At 34.6% G+C, this 21180-nt stretch overlaps 3 protein-coding genes across 7 annotated transcripts in view; all 3 read right to left on the bottom strand.

Moving 5' to 3' along the window:
• The window catches only part of LOC124538868 (calcium uptake protein 3, mitochondrial), an 80684-nt gene extending 72268 nt beyond the window's left edge, over nt 1–8416 (bottom strand). For 2 of the 3 annotated variants that reach the window (XM_047116106.1, XM_047116107.1), the window contains exon 1: nt 8171–8415. In XM_047116106.1, coding sequence (XP_046972062.1) covers nt 8171–8374 — 204 coding nt within the window. In that variant the 5' untranslated portion in view covers nt 8375–8415. Of the gene's footprint in view, nt 1–8170 lie in introns of all 3 variants that reach the window. The other variant, XM_047116105.1, reaches the window with a different exon arrangement.
• Nucleotides 8417–8843: 427 nt separating this feature from the next.
• On the bottom strand, nt 8844–10378 carry LOC124538950. Of its 2 annotated transcripts, none has more exons than XM_047116229.1 (2): nt 9837–10378; nt 8844–9480 (listed from the first exon to the last, which is right to left on the bottom strand). In XM_047116229.1, the coding sequence occupies exons 1-2, from the start codon at nt 10215–10217 to the stop codon at nt 8926–8928; spliced, it is 936 nt and encodes a 311-aa protein (XP_046972185.1). In that variant the 5' UTR covers nt 10218–10378; the 3' UTR covers nt 8844–8925. The 2 variants fall into 2 exon arrangements, with proteins under 2 accessions (XP_046972185.1, XP_046972186.1); XM_047116230.1 differs by having other exon boundaries at nt 9930–10376.
• A 2582-nt stretch (nt 10379–12960) lies between these two features.
• LOC124538803 (fibroblast growth factor 3) overlaps nt 12961–21180 on the bottom strand; it is a 160065-nt gene continuing 151845 nt past the window's right edge. Inside the window, exon 5 of one of the 2 annotated variants that reach the window (XM_047116007.1) lies at nt 12961–16487. In XM_047116007.1, coding sequence (XP_046971963.1) covers nt 15990–16487 — 498 coding nt within the window. In that variant the 3' untranslated portion in view covers nt 12961–15989. The remainder of the gene's footprint in view (nt 16488–21180) is intronic. The other variant, XM_047116008.1, reaches the window with a different exon arrangement.

Genomic DNA, 21180 nt, shown 5'->3' with positions numbered 1-21180 from the left:
TGGTGGATATACGAGTACGTGTGGCTAATTTTCCTTAAAACGTTTATGTTTCATCACGATATATTCCCGCACCGCGATGCACGACATGAATTATAAACACAAATGAGGTACGTGAAAATCTAGTCGAGTTGGCCTGGGTTTAAAGCCAATCATCAAAGGCTAAGACTCACATGATCGAATCGATGTGAAATGGTAAAGACAAGCAGGAAATACAAGACGAAATACCCATTTATATTCTCAACGGTCCCGCTTTCAGAGATCACATCACATCCAACATTAATTCTAATTCACTCCAATCGTTGCTTTCAGATAAGAAATTCGAGGGCACAAATTATCTTCTTAATTCAGACACACTAGCCCTAAATAGTTAAGAAATACAAGTTTCAGAGTTAGGAGCACTTTATCGCCCTACGTTCAGGGCTGGCAACTTGCAACCATTAAAAAATAAGGGTAATACTCCACATTTAATTAAGACTTTGACTGTAAACAGAAAACTTGCAGCGTTTCTTTTGATAGCATATCATTGACAAATTGTGTTATATAAATAAAAAATGCCATGTAAAAGAATAGTCAGATGAACACTGTCGAACTATACTATAAAAGCGAAGAGAATTGTACCAAAAAATGTGCATATGTAGTATTGTATTAAGAATTAGTTTTGCTGAATTCGCTGAAACATCATCAGTGGTCTCTTGAGGTTCTTAGAGTCCAGCAGACCAGGTGGTAGCCCTAGCTGCACCTAATTGAATGTCCTGTCGCTGTGAGATGGCCGAAGATCTGGGTTAGATGACCTTAGATCACGGCGACTAACTTTCGTCCGAATATAAATTAGATCATTTCGTGTCGTAGAGTTGGTGATGGAGATGATATGGAAACAGGACGGAATGACATTCATTAAGCAGATAAAATATTTATTGGTGAGGTTATATTCAGAGATCAATTACCGTAAATAACCGTCTTATCTTTTAAATAGAAAGCATTAAGAATAGAACTGGGTAAATCTTTCAATTGTTTTATTGTTGTTAAATGTACAAAACGTCGTAAAACGACGACTGTAAATGTCTCATGCGGAGCTAAGGCCTCCTCTTGAGGGCAAGAATTGGAGTATTTTTTTACTTAATATACAGATTTTCCTACGATCATTTCCATCAGCAGATCACGAATTAATATATAGGCACAGAAAAGTTCAATAGAGCTTCGCCGTATTTGAACCCACAATGTTTGGTTACGATTCATATTGTTTATTAGTGGCTCTATTTTGGTTCTTTTATAGAAAATATTAGTTTAACCCATATAGAATATAATATAAAAAATACTATCAAATTATAAATAGCTATTAATGATTCCTTTAAGTTTCGTATCCAAGCAAAATGAACTTTAAATCGTAGTTAATTGAAAAATGATATTTAGTCAAAATAAATGTTATACTTACTTTATAGACTTTTTTACTATGTTTATTTTTTTTGTTTGTATTTTAAACAAGACAAATGAAAAAAAATACAGACTTATAAGGTTTCGTACATTTGTGATGTTCCGGTTTGAAGGTTGAGTGAGCCAGAATACTTCGCCACCGTCTATAGTCGGAGACTATTATAATCATTAGGTGACCTATTTGCCCGTCCAGCTGATTATTTTACAAAAAAATACCCCAATGATCTTTGTTATTGTTTTGACACTCGATTTGATCAGACGCACCACGGTTACAAAACATAAACCATTAGTCAGGCAGTTGGGTAAATAGGTTAAAGGAGTAACATTATATATTACAAAATAGTACCATTCATTTGGTATATATCTAATCTATACATATAATAAAATTGGATTGTCTTTTACACTTTTTACTAAATGCATATGTATGTATACAAGGTACATACATCAAAGTAATATTTTTTTATCGTTTTTGTTTGTCTATTTGTTCTGACTAATCTCTAGTAAGTCTGGACCGATTTTGACGGAACTTTCACTGACAGACAGCTGATGTAATAAGAAGTATCTTTGGCTACTTTTATTTTAGAATTAATAAGTTGCAGTAAAATCCGCGAACTGTACAATTTTTCGTTTAATTGAAACGCGCACGAAGTCGCCGACAAAGCTAGTAAAATAGTATACTTCAAATTAATGAGCTAGTGTTTATTCAGTGTGATATGATTTCGCGATCCGTCATACATCATCGTCATTTAAGGAAATTGCTTAAACGGTCGCCTTAGTCACGCCTCGGCCCCATTGTTACCTGTTTGTGTATCTCCTACTCGTACTAGACCAAACCACCGCAGTCCGCGATCTCAATGAATTATTTATCAGCTCGCAACAGAAAAGGTGTGAACCGTTTTATGATTCACACAGGATGCGGTTTCGTGTGATATTATGGATTCTTTGCGTGCTGCCCACGACGCTGTGTGCTGACGCAGGGAAATGTTTTTTTCACTTTCACAGACCATCGTTTTCTCATAGTGAGAACAATAAAAAGTAATGAGTCATTATCGTCAGCTCATGAATATTACCAAAGTTGATTTTTACCAAAAGCTTGCAAAACCACGAAACCTTTAAATTTATCCTTTGCTTCTCTTACAGATTGATTGTTATGATTATTGAGTTGACCTTTTGCATTATACCTTATATTTGAAATAGTTTTCTTATATTTCAATTTGATTGTTAAATCTAAATTATTATCATTATTTATATATTATATAATATTATTATATCTGTAAGCTATTGTTACCTATAATATATGCATTCAACACAGCATATACAACTTAAACTTAGTTACTTTCGCAATTAAAGTTAGTATTTCAAAAAAAACGATTAATATTAAATATATTCATTAACAGACACCATTTCGTAAACGTTTATTAAATTATGTAGATTTAGATGACGTTTCACTTGTCCAAAATATTAGTTGATACAAATAATAAATCAACAGTTGAACACAATGCTGTAATGTATTAACAATATACGAGACGCGAGTTTGCGACTTATTTTAAGGAAATTGCGAAGGCTATTTGTCTTACGGGATGATAAAAGATAGGAATTCATAAAGTGCAGCTTAGGACAGCGATTTGGACACTAAGACGCTTACACTCGGAGACTTTCTAAACAGAGCGGACAAGATAACAGCCGCTGTATCGGCAAATGATTATACGTTTTAATTTTACAGATACATTATCACGCACGACAAACGCTCAAAAACAAATAAGTAAAAGTATTAAAAGATTACTTCAACATTAAAAGTTAAGTCTGCGATATTCCTCGCACACAATAAAGCATTAGTCAACACCGGCTTAAACGCATATTGATAAAACGTACAATAAAATTCACAATGAAACACTACACTTCATTATCGGATCATCATCGCGATCTATCGATAAAAAATACTGGGCGATAACATCACTATCGGAGCTTCCTAAGGCGTAAGGAGTAATGATGGGATTTGCCGAGCGACGCGCGGGCGCCGCCAGCCGGCAAAACGAACAAATTGACAGACGATCGAGATTAATATGGACATTATCGATAAATAACAGCCGGAGAAATGCACCGCACTAAGCGAATTTAGTCATAGATCGATGTCGCAGCCGCGACGTCTATTAACATTTAATAAAACCTTTGAGGATTTAAATTAACATAAACTTAATAACATTACTTTTACATTGAAGCATTTCATGTATTACGAAGGTTTTTTTCGTAATGACCGATCGAAAAAAAAAAACTAATAAACAACTAATATACTCGTACATGCAACTTATCCTAGAAGATGCTGCACGTTTTGGAAAAGGTTTTAGTGTAAGCAGATGCGCTTCGCAGTTTTACCAATTATAAATTTGACTAGACGAGACAAGAGTGTATTTCATCCTCTTGTTACTAACATCTGTTGGATTCTTACCATTTTACTATCAAAATGATTACGTTCGTAACAAAATGCTTCGGCGACTCCGCTTTCGGTAATAAGAATTACAAAGAGTTGAGGTCCAGACGTCGAGGACTTTTTTGCTCCACGAAGGCATTGTCTGCAGTCGCTAGAGGTACATGCATAAAAATATCCGGATTCGTAGCAAATCGTTCAATCAAAAACACGACGCCTCATAGATACTGTCACTCGAAACGAGTCAACTGTAAAAACTCGAGATCCGAGCGACAGATAACATGATCTCGTTCAATTAAAACAAATCCATTAAAGGTTAAACAATTGTTTTGCAGGCATTATTGAAAAGTTAAATAAAATCATATTTGTCGTCATTTTGCAAGACTCTTGCATTTAAAAATCTGTACGTACCTAATGAATGAATAGAAACAATTTCAAGGCAATAAAATTAGTATTTGTTTTTGTTATTTTTAATATGTCATTCATTATGTTTTGTGCAATCATTTTGCTTGTAAAAAAAAAGCTATGTAGCTTAGGATAAATGTATATATACATAAATTTTAATTTTCAATGTACCTACATTGAAGTTAAGACTTTCTACGATTGTACGAGTGCAACACTTATTTATCTCAATTCAATTAGAAATATTAGTTTAGTTAACGATAAATCAATGGCCAACATATGGTGGCGTCATGGTGTGAAAGACTATTGTCATCTCCAATCCTTAGGCATGCTTTAGGTACACTTAAATTGACAAATATTCTCTACTCATAATAAAATAATAGTAACATCCAGTAAATTACCCACAGCTGGGCTAATCCTGATGGGCGTATCCTCTCCCTTTTAGGAGAAGGTTAGGAGCAAATTCCACGACGCTGCTTCGATGCGAGTTGGTGGATTCACATGTGGCAAAATTTCGTTGAAATTAGACACATGCAGGTTTCCTTACGATGTTTTCCTTCACCGCCGAGCTCGAGATGAATTCTAAACATATGTGTGCTTGCCTGGGTTTGAAATTGCAATCATCGGTTAAAATGTACACGCTCTAACCACTGGGCATTATTTAATAATTACAAAATAACATGCCGAGAGCTAAAACTCAAAGTCTAAGTTATAATATATATGACGCCCTATCCTTAATCTTATCAATAATTAAAAACCATCGCTAGATACTTGAATAACCGAAATCTGCTTCGATATCTCGAATTCCCAGAGCCCTAAATGATCTCGATAACACTTAGTCATTAACACTTGGGTACGTATTCAACCTTCAGCCCCGAATTAATTGTCAACATTAGCAGCGGCGGGAATTACTGAGCTCCCGGGTGGCTTGACTTGTGACATTTACATTCTGACATAATCATTTACGGAGATTTGTTGTTCAATAATTATCTTATGGCATTCGCTTTGATATTGGGTTTTCCGATTTGGCATTATTTTGAGGAGGAAAAAAATAATACCAAAAATTAACTCGAATCGAAATACAATCGATGCTATTTAGCCATTTTCCTGGGAAAGTGTCATAACTGTTATGTTGGTAGAATTGTCTCTATTTATTATTTTTATACTGGTAGGCGAGATTTCGCTTTGAAATTCAACCCTCCTCGGACTTCGTGTGACAAACTGACAAGCTGTCTTCTTTGAGGTCACGGCGCGGGTATTATAAAGTTATTATAATATACCTATAGGTATATTTGCCACTGTAATATTATAAAAAAGAGAAGCAGTGTTGGAATAAAGAAGACAGTTTGGATTACAGAACTACTTATTTACAAATTCTAAATCAAATCAAATCAATTTCATTCAAGGAAACTTCACATTGAAACGTTTTTGAATCGTCAATAATGAAATACTACCAATATTCTAAGATAATATATAATATTCTAAGACTCTAAATTTATTGATGGGTTTTACGCAACTTATTTTAAATTTAGGTCTTAATAATGACAGATATTAAATTTTGTTACGGTATAGTTATTCTATAACTAAAAGAATATTCCAGCTAGACTCAAAGTTAGTCACTTGGGATAAAAATCAATGTCCTTTTAATTAGAATAATTTATCTTATTTAAAATTAATATTTAGGCGCCACTGACGATAATAATTCGTATCGGTTTTATATTGTTATATCGATTTTGTAAGTGCAAATTAAATTTGTATAAAAACAACAGTGGGTACATCACCAAATCTTCAGTCATACGTGGATAGTATAAATATTTAAGACACTCAACCAGGAAAATGCAGTCGTCCACATTTAATATTTCAGCAGTGGCGTAGATAGGTCAGGAAGGTCCACGGTGCATAGAAAAAGAATCGGGCCCTCACCACCTCTTTCCCTCTTTGCTAATAATTACCCTTTAAAATTATAGATACCAAATAAGAAATCTTGCGCGCAGGTTTAGTTTAGAGGGCCCCCTGAACTCCGGGGCCCTGGTGCACTGCACCGCCAGGCCCTACGATAGCTACGCCACTGTATTTCAGCTTAAAATTTTGAATCCTAATGGTGTAAAAAAAACCTTCTGGAGGTTCAAGAAATGACGAGTTCAACTCCGGAAAAACATGCCAATCGGGTTGTAAAAAGTTTTTTATCAATAAATTAATATATTCGATATATCAAATTTGAAATTTCAATTCGGTGTTAAACTGATGTTTTAAAAATAAAAATGAAAATTGACGAAGTGGACTGTTGAATGTGCTTATTCTACGCACAGGTTTTGTTTACATTTTTACTACCAGCCATTAAATTCCGAACTATATTTATTTATTTAAATCAATCCTGTTTAATTTCTATACTTTTGAAATCTGATTATGATTCAATGGGGTCGCATTTAGAAGTTGTTAATTTGAATATTCATTGACTTTTCATGTTCTTAATTTGTGTTTATAATTACTGTCGCGCGGCGACACAGGAAAACATCATGAAAAACATAAATGTAAATGTTATGTATGTAAGTATATAAAAACATAGATATTAATTAAACAGTTATTAACTTGCTTTCGTGTCTGCCTGTTTATTTGTTTGAATTTTATAAATACTTAGAAATAAAAAAAATATTATTACTATTTTTTTTTTCTTTATTATTTATATATTTTCTATCTAGAATAAATTTCTTTTTTATTTTTCATGATAATCTTAAATAATATGAATTTATAAATCTGTATTGGGATAGGAGAAAACTTTTTAATATTTTTATTTCTTTAGAAAAATGAAACTAAAAATTTTTTTAATAATTGTAATTTGCTGTTATATTTTCTCTGTAACAATCACATTTAAGATTTAGATTACATGATATTATAAAATAGAATCATAGAATATTATATACTACAACATTCTTGACTGACATCTACTATTTTCAAATATACTGGAAATTACTTTATAAATAATGCCAAAAAATATGTATATCCTATATAAACTAACAAAATTTTGTAAAATTTGAATTAAAAAAAACAAACATTATTGATATTATTTATTGTACATTGACTTAATTTAGAGATTGTATATAAAAATAAATAAATTTTATTTTCTTTTAGAAAGCTAAGACGGAGCTAGTTTGTAACTTCAACCGTAGACCGGGGTTTAAAATACCTCTATTTAATGTCATTATATTTTTACCATCTTTAAAATAGGAATTAATCTGTATCAGTTAAATAAGTATGTATATAATTTAATAAAATAAAGAGTGCATAGGGCCGATAGTAAAAAGTGCCCTAATTTGTTTTAAAGCTGGCTTAGATAATATTTTATTACATTTATATTATCAATCAGGCAATTAATAGGTATTTGTGTCAGTGGTCTATCGTTGATATATTTTCATTGAAACACTTTAATCATTCAATAATATTATAAAGTAAATTATCAATCTTATTGTCTTCGATGGATAAGATTAGCTTTTAAGTAATTATTATTCCAATACAGTAACTAGATAATAACTATTTTAAATTCTTTTTTGGTTATGGCAACACGGTTTAATTCTATTAATATTAATTATTGATTACAATTTTTTTTTATTTTTATATGATATTATTCTGATATTTGCTTAAGTGACAAGATACAAACATAAAATTAGTCATATATGGCAAGTTTTCCTGGTCTTCGTTATTTTATTTGGCGAGGTTCAATTTGTATTATAAATCATATATCAATAATAAGGTTTGTTTACTTTTGTAATCAATACCAACATGATATACTGACACTAACCTCTACATTATACATTTTGTATATTAATCACATACGTAGCCTTTTTACTCATCCGCGTAAATAAGACTAAAAAGTATTTATAAATAGCATACAGTGTGTTTCTAAATATAAATTACCTTTGCTTTGAGAGCGTAGACGATCCCTCTATTCTTGACATTAGCGGCGTATAATAAAATTCCGCCTCCGATAACACAAGCACAGGTGTTCCACACATATTTATTAATTTTTTTACACTTCACTGAACTATAATTACGCGATAAATTTGGTAAAAACTGTACTTTTCTTAATAATTTTCCTGATGTACGGCTTAGCGTGGCCATGTTGGTAGAACAGCTGATTGACGCATAAGAGGGAGATAGCTAGATACGAACTGTCAGAATCAGACTCGCACTAGGTATCTCCGAATATTGAAGTTTGAAACAGTAGTCTTAAAAATACAGTAATAGGTACAATATTGTATTTTTTAAGACAGAGATTTATCGGTAGAAATAAATGTTTTTATGTTTTTTTTTTTGTCTTAATATAATGAAATTAGAAATTTTGAAGCAGAATAAATTGAAAATAATGTCACTAAAAATATATATATATTTTATAAGCACATGATTTAACAAAATATGTGTGTTGTTTGTATGTATATAATTGACTATAAAATGTTTTTATTTATATATATATAATTTTTAGCCTTCATTACATTTTGTTAGTTTAAAATAACATTATTCTTTTACATACAAATAATATTTTGTAGTATTAGTATAGTATAAGTAGGTGGAGATTTAATAAAATAACATATGGATTTTAATTTTTTTATTAGAATTAACAATTTTTACATGGTGCTAATTAATATATTAATGTGATAAGCTGTATCTTTGGTTTAATTTACTCCGTCTTTGTTGGGTGACACTACTTCATGATCTTCTTGTACAATAATCTGTTCCACACTTGCGTGGACCACCTCCATTTCTTGAACGGAATGTAAGAGAACTCTTTTAACTGTATCCATGCTGTCATACAACCCATACTCCGACTGCCACAGTATTGTTGTGATTAATTGTTGCACATTTCCTCGAGCTTGGTTATTTTTCAATTTTCTTAATTTGTTTGCCACATACTCCCCAAAAACACTATACTCATCCTTTCTCTGACCACCATCAATAAGAATACGCTCTGGTTTTTTGTAAGAATTTGTGTTTCTCACAACATACTTTGGTACACTAGGAGGTGGTGTCTGGACTTCTCTTTTGATAGTTCTATATTTCATCCGTTTGCGCTTTGGTTCATAGGTTTCAATTGTTTCATAAAGCTCGTCATTAAGCCATTCTTCATCTGAGTTCCGACTGCCATGCATCTGCCGGACTATATTTATTGGTTCCTCATTGCCATCATGATGAATCTCATTATCTGTCTCTGAGTTTTCAAGTACATCTACCTATAAACAAGGCACTTATGTTATTGATATCATTCAACATATACATATAAAACAGAGTTTTTATAGAATATTAAATAAAACACAAGTCTAAAGTGTTTAATAACATGTAACATGATCAAAAGTATAAATGATTGTAATAAGGAAAATAAATAAGATACTAAGTTATTTTGATTGCGATTTAACATCGATTTTACATTATATAATTAATAAAAATCGATTGTCTTAACATTCTGATCTTAAAATTCGTTTGTATCGATTCATTCTAGTAAAGCAACCAATTTGTAATGCAACTCGAGGCCGGTATAAATATTGATAAGACATAACCTAATAACCTATGCATTTAAGAATATAAATACCCGTTGTATTTCGATAATTGGCATTGAATCTTCTGCGAGGACATTGGGGCTATCTCGTCTGTTTTTAAGATCAACGGATACTGAATAACGTACGTTTTCGTCTTTGAAGCTCTTTACGTATTTCTTCCTTTTCGGTGTGATTGTAGACTGTGTTGTGTTATCGTCATCGTCAAAGGCACGGAATGTCGACTCCTCCAATGTTCCATTTTGAACTAAATCCCACTGTATTGGATGCTTATTTACTAAATGTGTTCGTAGATTAGTTGTATTTCCGAAATACTTGTATTGCGTATCACATAACTTGCACAAAACAGCTACACATCTTTTATTCTCTTCGAGCCGATCAAAAAATCGCCAAACCAAGGATGATGTTTTCTTCATATCGATTTCCGATTAGTGATCAATTTGCCGCTTAAAGTTTTATGATCGTAGAATCGAAACCGAATAAAAAACACATCGATTCTCTACTGATATCAAGGACTGGATAACAAGATGGCGATCGATGAGCGAAGCATCGAGCAGAGACGTTTCGACCTTCATTCGATAATGGCGTCGGCGCGAGTATTCTCAATCCGACATATTTTTTATCTGTGTTATATATGTGTCAGTCAAATAAATTTGTAGTTTATTTTCATTTCAAATAATAATAAATTGTTTATTTTTGCAAAACGCTAAACTAGAAGTAAAGGTCGAAAGTACAAATGCTGTTTAATTCGTAAAGCAAATAAAAATAATTCATTATTCCTTCCTAATTTCAATAGTATGGTAGCGCCATCTATGTGATGTTTTTTTTAGATTATTGTATAGCTTATTTACATGAAATTAATATAATTTTCATACTATAATTTTAAATCAATTTAAGCCATTATGGCTAATATGTGTATAGGTAATATTTAAAATTTTCATTAAGAGTTCTTAATTCATTATTTACAATGATTATCGAAGTGCTAAAATAAAATGACTCAAACCATATGGTCACTAGGCGATTCTGTAAGAATCCTCTTCATTTTGCATTAAGAATAATATTTTAGGTTATGATTGGTTACTAACATGAGAATAAAAAGATAATAAATATAAAATTTACGAAATGCGAATACAAATTACATTTAATAGATAAATAAGCTGACAATACATAATATTGGTACGGGGAAGAGGCAAAGTGTTTTTTATGTAATTATTATTATTTTTTTAATTTTGTTATGTGTATATGTTCTCCACTCTATGCAAGATTTTTATCATAACGAGTTAACCTTTACAAGACTAAATTATTAAAATATGTTAAGAAGTGTCTCTGTAATAGGCTATTTGACAATTCGAAATATAAATTGTGAATTATTGTAATCAGTGTAGATTATGAGTTTAGAAATGGTTATTTACTGACGAAAGTTGAAAATAATACTTAATTTATTCAAAAAACAATAAATAAAAATGCATTTTTTCAAACGTTTGTCACGTGACACAAAACGCTTCTGATTGGCCGGGCTTATGATGAAGTCACTTTCTTGTAAACTTTGCTTTTCTACTATATGTACCACAGATTAAAATACAGCAAAGTGACGTCACCGACCCCATTGCAGCGCCATATTGTCCAAGTAGCGTTTCCGCGCGTTATTTAAATATGGAATTTTTAATATGATATTTTTCGGCAAATATGTACTAGAAATAAAAAAATCTACTTTTACTTGGTTCCTTATCCTCTACTAAATAATATAAAATGGATTTTTAAAAACCAGTCTAATAGCTTATTGTGTTATTTTACAATCGATTTTGTATCAAAATTTTATGTCAATACATTCTGAATTAGAATACCTGTATTGTGAATAGATATTTGTGTCGTGCATTATATTAGTTTCTTTATACATTTTGCTCTGGCGATTTTAGGAAATCATAATGCAATAGTATTTAATTAATTAATTCTAATAAACTTCAATTGGCTTTATATTTGATATAGCGGCTGTACCGCAGCCTTCGATGAGGTAATCAATAAGATTTCGCTGCAGTATTGTATTGTAATAAGTATTTGCCGCGTATTGGAAGCGTTGAACTATCAAAATGATCCAATAATATATGTTTATTTCCAGCTGAAATTGGTTAAGCCAAGATGATTTCTTTTTTAGTTTTATTAATTATTTCATATTCATTGTATATTATCACACTGAGTTCCGAGTTTCGTCTTGCAGAATAGAGGTAATCTGAGGGATTTCATAAATATATAAGGTCTGTACGATTATTTAAAACATGACACGCTAGTACTGCGGTGGAAAGCGATTAGGGCGCCAATTCTACTCACAAGTTGTAACAATCGAATCGAAGGGTAATCGTTGCCGTTCAGCCGTTTTCCTATTCTTTCAAAACGATCAGTTGTGGCTCGGATTAATATTTTTTTTTATTAATTTTTTTTTAGGAAATTAATTTTGTCTTTATATGTTATGGTTAGCTAATTTCTGTTGTGTGTACCAAGATGCGAAGCTGCAAAATTATTCGTATCATAACATTTATAAGATATTCGCCGATTTCGCCGGTTCTTAACCGATGATTGCGGGTTCAAACCCAGGCAAGCACCACTATATATATGTGCTTAATTTGAGTTTATAATTCATCTCGTGCTTGGCGGTGAAGGAAAACATCGTGAGGAAACCTGCATGTGTCTAATTTCAGCGAAATTTTGCCACATGTGCATTCCACTAACCCGCATTAGAATAGCGTGGTGGAATATGTTCCAAACCAGTTCAGTTTTTTCAGTTAATGAAAGAGGAGGCCTTATCCCAGCAGTGGGAAATTTACAGGCTGTTACTTTACTTTTACTTTACTTTTAGATTTTTTACAAACAATAAGCTTCACTAATCGTAAGCGTAATCACTTCTATGATTAAAGATTTTGACATTGGCTTTGACCTTGATTAGCAGAATATTTCGCATTCGACTTGTTCAAATATTAATCGCAATGGAAGAAAAAACAAAATTGTACTTTGAAAGACTTTTTTGAGGGAAAACTTTGATAAGTTAAAACCCCTAGTCGGGAAGTAATAAGTTATAGGATTCATTTCTCGTGTCTGTTGCGTAGCCGCGTGTGTCGTGTGCTTGTATCGGTGGCTGTGGTCACACAGTAAAATAAAACAACAAAGTATTTTAAGAATCATTTTATTTATCTTTCGGTATAAGAGGCTGTAAAAAGTTATTGTCTAAAAGTTTCGATCAATCTTTATTTTGGTAAAACTACATAAAAGGGTGAATTTCGACGTTCAAAGTCTGATGTATCGATAACAATTAATTCAAAGGCAGTACTCGACTTTGTACACTGACTGCGTTAACACGAATACATAATAATTATTGTAAAAATGTAAAGGTATCGAAATTAATTAAGTAATACTGTTAAACCCCATTTGACGTTCCCGTTTCGGTTATAGGGGAAAATTGGGGCGCTAGGAGCCGTACATTGGTGGGAACAGATTAAAAGCATTCCTCTAGCACGCTGCAATTACAAATTCATTACATTCATTATCTACATCTTGTAAAGAATCTTATTACTTTATTTAAAAACAAATTTTCTATTTATTTTAAAAAAGTGTTTAAATTACATAGTTTTATTTTTCGTATATAAAGAATCATTACATAATCTTAATCCGAACGAGTATTTAAGACAATGTATGTTTTCAAGACTCCTCTTCGACCGTCCCTTTCCCTCGTGTTAAAATTGTGCGAAACAAAAATTGGACAAGAAAATGTTCTGAGTCGGTAGGTACAACTATTACGAGTAGGTATTTATGGCACATGCGTATAAATAACATAAAATTAACTCATATTTTACAAAACGACAAGTAGGTACTGTTTACCGATTAACACTGTACTCGAGACGATAGTGGCGACATGAAGCGAGTTTAAATCGAGTAGAGTGAAATCGATTACATGCATAATTAATAGCCTGTAAAATGTAAAATGATTAGGAATCGATTAACCAGGTTAAAGATAGATTTAAATTACACAATTTTCTTACAACGTCTATACAATAAAAAACTATAAAACTAGGTACTGCTATGGAGTAATTTCACAATACCGAAATACTGCTGCTACCTCTAAATATCGATCGGTTTCATTTTATCTACAATACAATAACGCGTCAGGTGAGACTGATAACAAACTCGAATAATTTATTACGAATGAAAATGACAAAATCGACACGCGACAAGTTGTTAACGATTTGAGTAAATGCTTTTTACTATGTACAGATTTGTCGTTTCCACATGACATTATACAATAAAATATAATATAAATTAATTCGAAGTATTCGCTCAACATACACACGTAGGTACAATTATAAAGCTTGTTGCACATTCACATTTTTTTCTTGACTTTCTGATATCAGCGAACAGTTATCGAGAACTGTAATAATTATTAAATGACATATTATATATTATGAAGTACATTATATGATGCTGCTAACCCTTTGAACTTAACGACGTTCAAAAGTTATCAACAAATATTTATATGGTAACCCTGTAAATTACTGGCAGTGAATTTGACATGTTTTTTTCATTTGTAGTCTTGCTTTAAATTGAAAGTTCGCTGATTCAGTTTAATAGACAATAATAGATACAAACATATGCACATAACAAGTTTGCGAGGGAAATCACTAAAGAGAATGTAACCGCGTAATTATTGTCCATTCGACGGCCACCTGTGCGCCCCGCCGGCGCAGGCTCTGGGCAGCACACGTCGTCGCCGAACGGAGCTTAAATATAATACACATTATAGGCTCACTAAAAGTACAAGCGTATGACATCCTACACATCTACATCGGATAGAACTTAGGGACAAGAAATTAAAAAAATCAACTAAAACGTTAACAAAATACGACTTTCTCTATGGAAAATAAAATAAATAATTTACAAATTAGATACACGTTTTTATATCTACCTACTAATAGTCACTTGATCGTCATTAATGATTATCACTAATTCAATTTTGTCCGGCCGAGGCGAGCGGCGCCGCGGTCCGTGCGACCCGCAGTTGATGCCCGTGGTCAGTGGTTCGATCCAGCCGAAAGCAGTTCGATGCAGTCGATACGGGACGTTGGAGTCCCCGGTGAAAGATCGAAGTCGCGAGCCCGCCCGCCTCGGGTCGTCCTAATAATACAGAAGCATGCCGTCCGCCGCACATTACCCTATCATAGCCTACTCCAAAACCGACAGTGCCTACATTACTCAGTCATATTTTTCAGTCAATTTCTTATGAAATTACACCAACACATCCCTCTAAGTACAAAAGCTTACTACGATTCCTGCTCGAGTCAAATCGATTACATGAGAACTTTCCATGCGAATCGAGATCTTTCGAAATGGAAGAGTTGTTGCACTGTCACTCACACCAGCGACGAAAGCAGTCTCACGAGCTGATAACCATTCGAATAGACAACGGCGAAGCGTTCTCGAGACGTGGAAAGTTACGGCTGCTCGAGATTTTCGGTCGCGATAGATGTCTTCACTCGGTTAACGGCACCCGACGGCCGCATCGCATCCATTAACGGAACTATTAGACGTAATTATATAAAATTTAAAGGTCGGCTAGGAAATTGACTCGGTTAATGTACAAATAACGAACACGCCGACACGATCGAAATAGACCGCGCGCTGCGTCGCGGGACTCTCGAGTTAGTGTTGGGGCGCGACGCGACCCGACGCGAGCAGGAACGCCTCCCTCCCCTAACACGGTTCCACCTTACCAAACGATAACCTCCTCTCGTCAAGCGAATCCGATCGTTTCACTCACTAAGTTATCGATAACATCTAAGTTTAAATTTCATGACAACTAAGTCAATTGGAATCTTGCCGATAAGCCTACGTTTTAAAGCGAACTAGGAATACAAATTGAGATAGATAATTTCAGCTTTGGTAGAATAATATCATTCGTTGTGTTAATCGTCGAATCGAATGGGCTTGCTCGTTGCTACGATTGAGTATTTAAAGTACATTATTTGTAAGAAGGATAAAGTACTAAACGCGTCATAGCGGTTCGAGTCGGAAGCGACGCTACCTGACACTCGGCTTGTCGCGTCGAGTGGCATCGCAGTCGAAGGGAATGATAGAGATTCTGGCGCGAGTAAGGGTGGAACGGTGCTAGTGTGCGAGCGCCACGGCAGCCCCGAGCGCGAGCAGGCTCACGCGCGCGCGAGCGCCTCCTGCGCGGTCGCCGACCGAAAAAACTCCGCGTCGGTCGTGGACATGGTCGACATCGTGGACTCGTCCCAGCTCACGTCCGTCGTCGTCGTCGTGCCGTTCTCGTGTTTTCTGCGAGCCTTCGGATGCCGCTGCTTCTTCTTCGGGTCGTTCGCTTTTTTGTGCTTCCGCTTCCGCAGGTTCTGTTTCTGCACGCGTCGCTGGCAGTTCCTGTGGAAGGGCGGCGGCCGCTTGAGCTTGCCGCGGTGCCGGCGGGGCGGGCACTGCGTCTGCCGCGAGCCGTCCCACCGCGTGGTGAGCGTGAGCGCGTACCCGGACAGGTTGCCCAGCGGCCGGCTCACCGGGATCTGGGTGCGTCGCGCCCTCCCCCTGTTGTCGAGGGCCAGGAACGTTTTCTTCCCGCCCCGGATGCGCGAGTATGTGTTGTAGTTATTCTCCTCTATATGCTCTTCGAACACGCAGTCGTCCGAGAGATCCTTCTGAAACAAACAATACAAGATTAAGTTAGGTTAGGTCAGACGGCGTTCAAACTATCAGAAGCAGACATGTGAGCTTCTAGTAAAAACAAAAGCTCAAAAACGCTAGACGTTTGAAAACGAGATGAGAAAGCGTGTCAGGGGACTATTAGTACGGTACGGGGCCTATTACCCGTCCGCACCGAGCACGACTGTCGATAAAACTGTCAAGCAGTCGGCAGCTAGTCTTTAAGCACACATCAGGCTGTACAAGGCGTGCCCGACAATTTCAGAGCTAAATTGGTACCACCCTTATAGGAGCACCTCCGCACTATTACTATGCCTCAACAAATTGGCTATTTTATTCATAAATATGTATAAGTGAAGCCGCCAGGCATAAAGGCTCTTAAATTGTCCCATGACATTGGCTTTCGTATATTCTAACTGGCGTTATACGAAATTAAACTGCTCGTTCACTGGTTCATAGTGAATTTTATTGCTATATTATTTTAATATATGCGACCTCTCATTGGCGATACAAGCGCGTAATTCAGTATCAATTATTATTCGTGTTTAATGTTTATTTAACGATTTACATCATCTTTTATGAAGGAGTGAGTTAAAGTGTGTTCGTTGTGTATGTGCTAAATTAATCTTTATCAATCAATACTTAGTATAAAAAAGTCGCCTACTGCTGTCTGCCAGACTAATGGATTTAGGTGCGTTTTTTTTAATAGGTAGAGTGATTCCAAAGGAAAGTTTTTGTATATAATATATGGAAAATATAGTACAGAAACACTAATAATTTTAGAAGTTTCTAATCCTACAAGATATATTAAAGTAATGTATGTCTATGTCTTTCAAGTGAGTGACTAGTGCCCCGAATATAGCATCGTATGTCGCGATATATCCCCAATTCCTGTGAAGGATCGGCCCACGCGTGGATTGAAATAATATACAGTTGGTCTGATTTACTGGACTTGTAATTTGCAACATCGGAAGTCCTCAACTCGTGAAATATCGGTTAAGGGCATGCGGGCGGCTGGAGTCGCTTTCGTTCCACATTTAGACTTCATATTTTATTCATTACGCCTCATATTCTATTAAGATATTTATCTTGAGTATTCGTCTTTAATCGCCGTATACGCTTATTTAAGCGAATTGAATTCTATACTAATTAATTATTGTATAATTTTCACTACGTTTTTTTATTGTTTACTTATTTTCATGTTTTTAGGACGCTAATTATTATTTCGAGTTTTCGGGGTTCTAACTTCAATTAAACATGTTGGACACTTAGGTAAAGTAATTTTTTTACGCTGCATTTTGACTGTCAACGGCATGGACGGTCTTTTTTTTTAATGACACATCACCAATCCGTGTATTTGCAATAAGTAGTGGTTACTGTAATTGGTCGTCACTAAAGATTGTCATGTTAGCTGATAGAGGCGTGCTTAGCCCTCTTCAAGCAAAAAAACCTGCGTAAATATTAGATTCTATTTCGGCCATTAGGTGACAGTTTTTAATGGAAGAACCGGTGGTACTGGTGACAGAAGATTTACTCCACATCTAGGAAATGGTAATGAAGATTTAACTGTGATTGAAATATATTTGTTCAAATCGATTATATATTACTGAATAGCCTGTGTAAGCTCATGAAGGCCTAACTTGCTATCTGATCAATATGATGAACTTTTACTTCACAGTACAGTGACGCGTTGGTAAATAATCTTATGTAAAATTTTTTTTCAATACTTAGGCCTCCATGTCTCAATACTTTAATTGATCGACGTGATAATATTGGACAACATTCTCCTTGTTGTGGTTAGCCAACTAAGATTTGTGCCCAATGCAATACGTAGATTCTCCATTATTAACATTTCTATTTAATATTTTAATAATAAGCATTAACAAATATAATAATAATAAGCTGGAACAATCAGCGGGTAAAGTCGCAGCAAGTCTGACTGTCTGTCCGGCTTATAAACTAACGATCTGAATAAAGAATTACAACGAACCGTTTTCAGTGCTATTTAAATATTAACAGGGAACAACATATACTATCGTGTAATGTGTTTTTCTAAATTTGTATTAAATTTGCAATAAACTACAATTTCTAACAATATGTTGTGAACTGGGCAAACATAGTAAGCACTCATCTTCGCCTCCCATGGCGAAGCCCGGGGGGTACATCAAGGATTTCATTGAAGCCAGCCGGAGCCCTGAGGCAACTATGAAATTAATTCCGAGTTTAAATCAAGGAAATGTATGTCCCTACTGTTAACAGTCGGAGAAATGTCCGTGCGGGCGTACGGGCGTTATTTGTAAGATTTTGTAGCCCATCTTGTAGCGAATACGAGTTTAAGAGAAAGGTTTGTTGATATGTTTGAAAGCTATGACAAAACATTATCAATAGATTGAAACGGTATTTTTAATATAACAGACTGGAACATCATTTTGTATTATCCAATACTGGCATCGTATCTTTAGGATTTTCGTAACACAAGAGAGAATCGTTCATATATGTTGCATTTTGATAAATTACGCGCCAAAAATGCAGTTTATTGAAACTTCCGCGAGCGAAGTCGCGGCGCAGAGCGCTAGTCCCGGGTACACGGCGAAAGACATGAAACTTAGACAATAAACAGCGCCGACGGAGCCTCTAATTGTATGAATATATTTGTCTCGCTTGTTCTTCCTACTAATCGTCCGAGATCGTGATCGTCAGCAAAATGTAATTTCTAAGCAAAAACGACTACAAATTTACGATTAAAATCAAATACATCACCGTTTTATCTCGATCCAAGCGACTGTCGCCGTTAAAGCGATGTCGCAGAGCCTACAACGCCGTGAGCGGTCTGAGAGTCAGATTCAATATTTCTATGATAACACGGGATATATGCTAATGCGGCTGTCTATTTGTCCGTTTGTTTGTTGGTCACGTTTACAATGGTAGCTGTGGATGCTTTATTAGACCGTTTGAAATTGCTGACTATTTATGGAGGCATATTTTAAAACAGTACAATAGCGCAGTACGCTTTACGAACGACGAACCACGCGGACCGCGCGGACCCATTCACTAATGGCTCATTTGTGTTTGGCTTAAGATTACATTTAAATTAAATACTCATAATGACCACGTAATCTTTCCGTCTTGAAATATTTTCTAAATCATAATAAAAGACGACAATTTTTTGTTCTCTTACAAGAACTTTTAAACGTTCAAGTTATAAAAATAAATGATGTTTAAACTAAAATAAATAAAAGAACCGGAAAGGCTCTTAATACGATTTTCATCATAGCTTATTATTGCTTACATTTTTAATACTTAAATCTTAAGTAATATGTTAGTTACTACAAATTTAGTACCTTTGTTTAATTTATAACTACTATTAAAAAAAACTGTATGTTAATTGTATTGTTATTCCAAGGAGGCGCCACGAAAAGAGTTAACAGATCAATACTTCCCCGACAGTGCTCAATCAAGATCCCGCTGATCCGAATATTGTTCAGAATTTATCTTATCACGAGACCCCATTTCCAATAATAGCTAAGATACTGTTTAGGGAAATTAGATCATAAAGCGACGCACGGTGTGAATGAAGCTAGAGATTGATTGTCGAGATATCGACACTCGATACAATATTCAAATGACGCCGATCCCCTCCATTTGTCGTCATTTGTTTAATTAGTTTTCGTAAGATTCAATAAAATAATTATGACTATTTTATGACCACTGTAAAAAGCGTAACGCGTTCGACACTTTAGTTACGTCATTAACAGAGACATTTTCATGAATACGTTTATTAATTATATTGTAATTATTAGTATTTACTTTTTCAATTGTTTTGAATATTAAAGCAAATTATGAATGTAATAATCGGATTCATTCTTTGACAAATGACACGACCGGACGTCGCCATAAAGTATCCAGTAAATCTTTTCAATGATGCCCAGTCCGGGTAGTTTAAGATTTGATCTTAATCACAAGTAATAGGAAACATATCTATGAGCTTATAAATATTTGAACGTGAATGAAAGCGCGCGATAAATGTCAGAGTATGAAATGTAAATGAATATAACCGCTAACTGTATTTCCTAACGATATTCTAATTCCACATGCAAATGGTTATTCCCATACTGTTTACATTTATTTTCCATAGATAAATCGCGCCAACCTCCCGGGTCAAGCGCATCATCGTGAAATATCGATGAGATCGTATCGATAAAGGACAATAGGGCATCACTAGTGCAAGGGTTATCGTTGCCGATCTTTATGTTAAAAACAATCTATGTCCGTTTGACGGCTGCAGTCCTTGTAAAGAGGTACGGGTTCGAATCCAATTCCCGAGTCCATTTCGACAACATACGATCTTGTCACGCGTCAATAGCGGAGCGATCGTAAAAGTAATTTATTCCTCGGGAATATATGTTCGGTATTGTATGCTGTTCGCGATCTGTATCCTTCGGTCGTTTGTGTTGTATGTATAAGTTCATTTAACTATGGGTCGGGTCACGATGGCTCATTGGCTAGACATGTGGATCTTAACCGAACATTGCAGAGTCAAATACAGGTACCCATCGTATCAGCGTGGAATGGTGGAATGAGTTCCAAGCAAGGCTCTCTTTAAATGATAGAAGAAGAAGATCTATATATTCAAAATAAATTCCAAATAAATTATATTAGTCGCTTAAAACAGCAGAATCATGCCAACGA

Source organism: Vanessa cardui, chromosome 21 (genome assembly GCF_905220365.1).
Source record: "Vanessa cardui chromosome 21, ilVanCard2.1, whole genome shotgun sequence".
NCBI lineage: Eukaryota > Metazoa > Arthropoda > Insecta > Lepidoptera > Nymphalidae > Vanessa > Vanessa cardui.
The sequence above is the reverse complement of the archived record's forward strand: the minus strand, read 5'-3'. Positions and strand labels throughout refer to the sequence as shown.

What these genes read in the sequence shown, in the direction of transcription:
- LOC124538950 (XM_047116229.1), bottom strand. Translation starts at nt 10,217, where the DNA reads ATGAAGAAAACATCATCCTTGGTTTGGCGATTTTTTGATCGGCTCGAA. An exon ending in CAATTATCGAAATACAACGG is followed by an intron (nt 9,481 to 9,836) that starts GTATTTATATTC and finishes CCTTGTTTATAG; the next exon opens with GTAGATGTACTTGAAAACTC.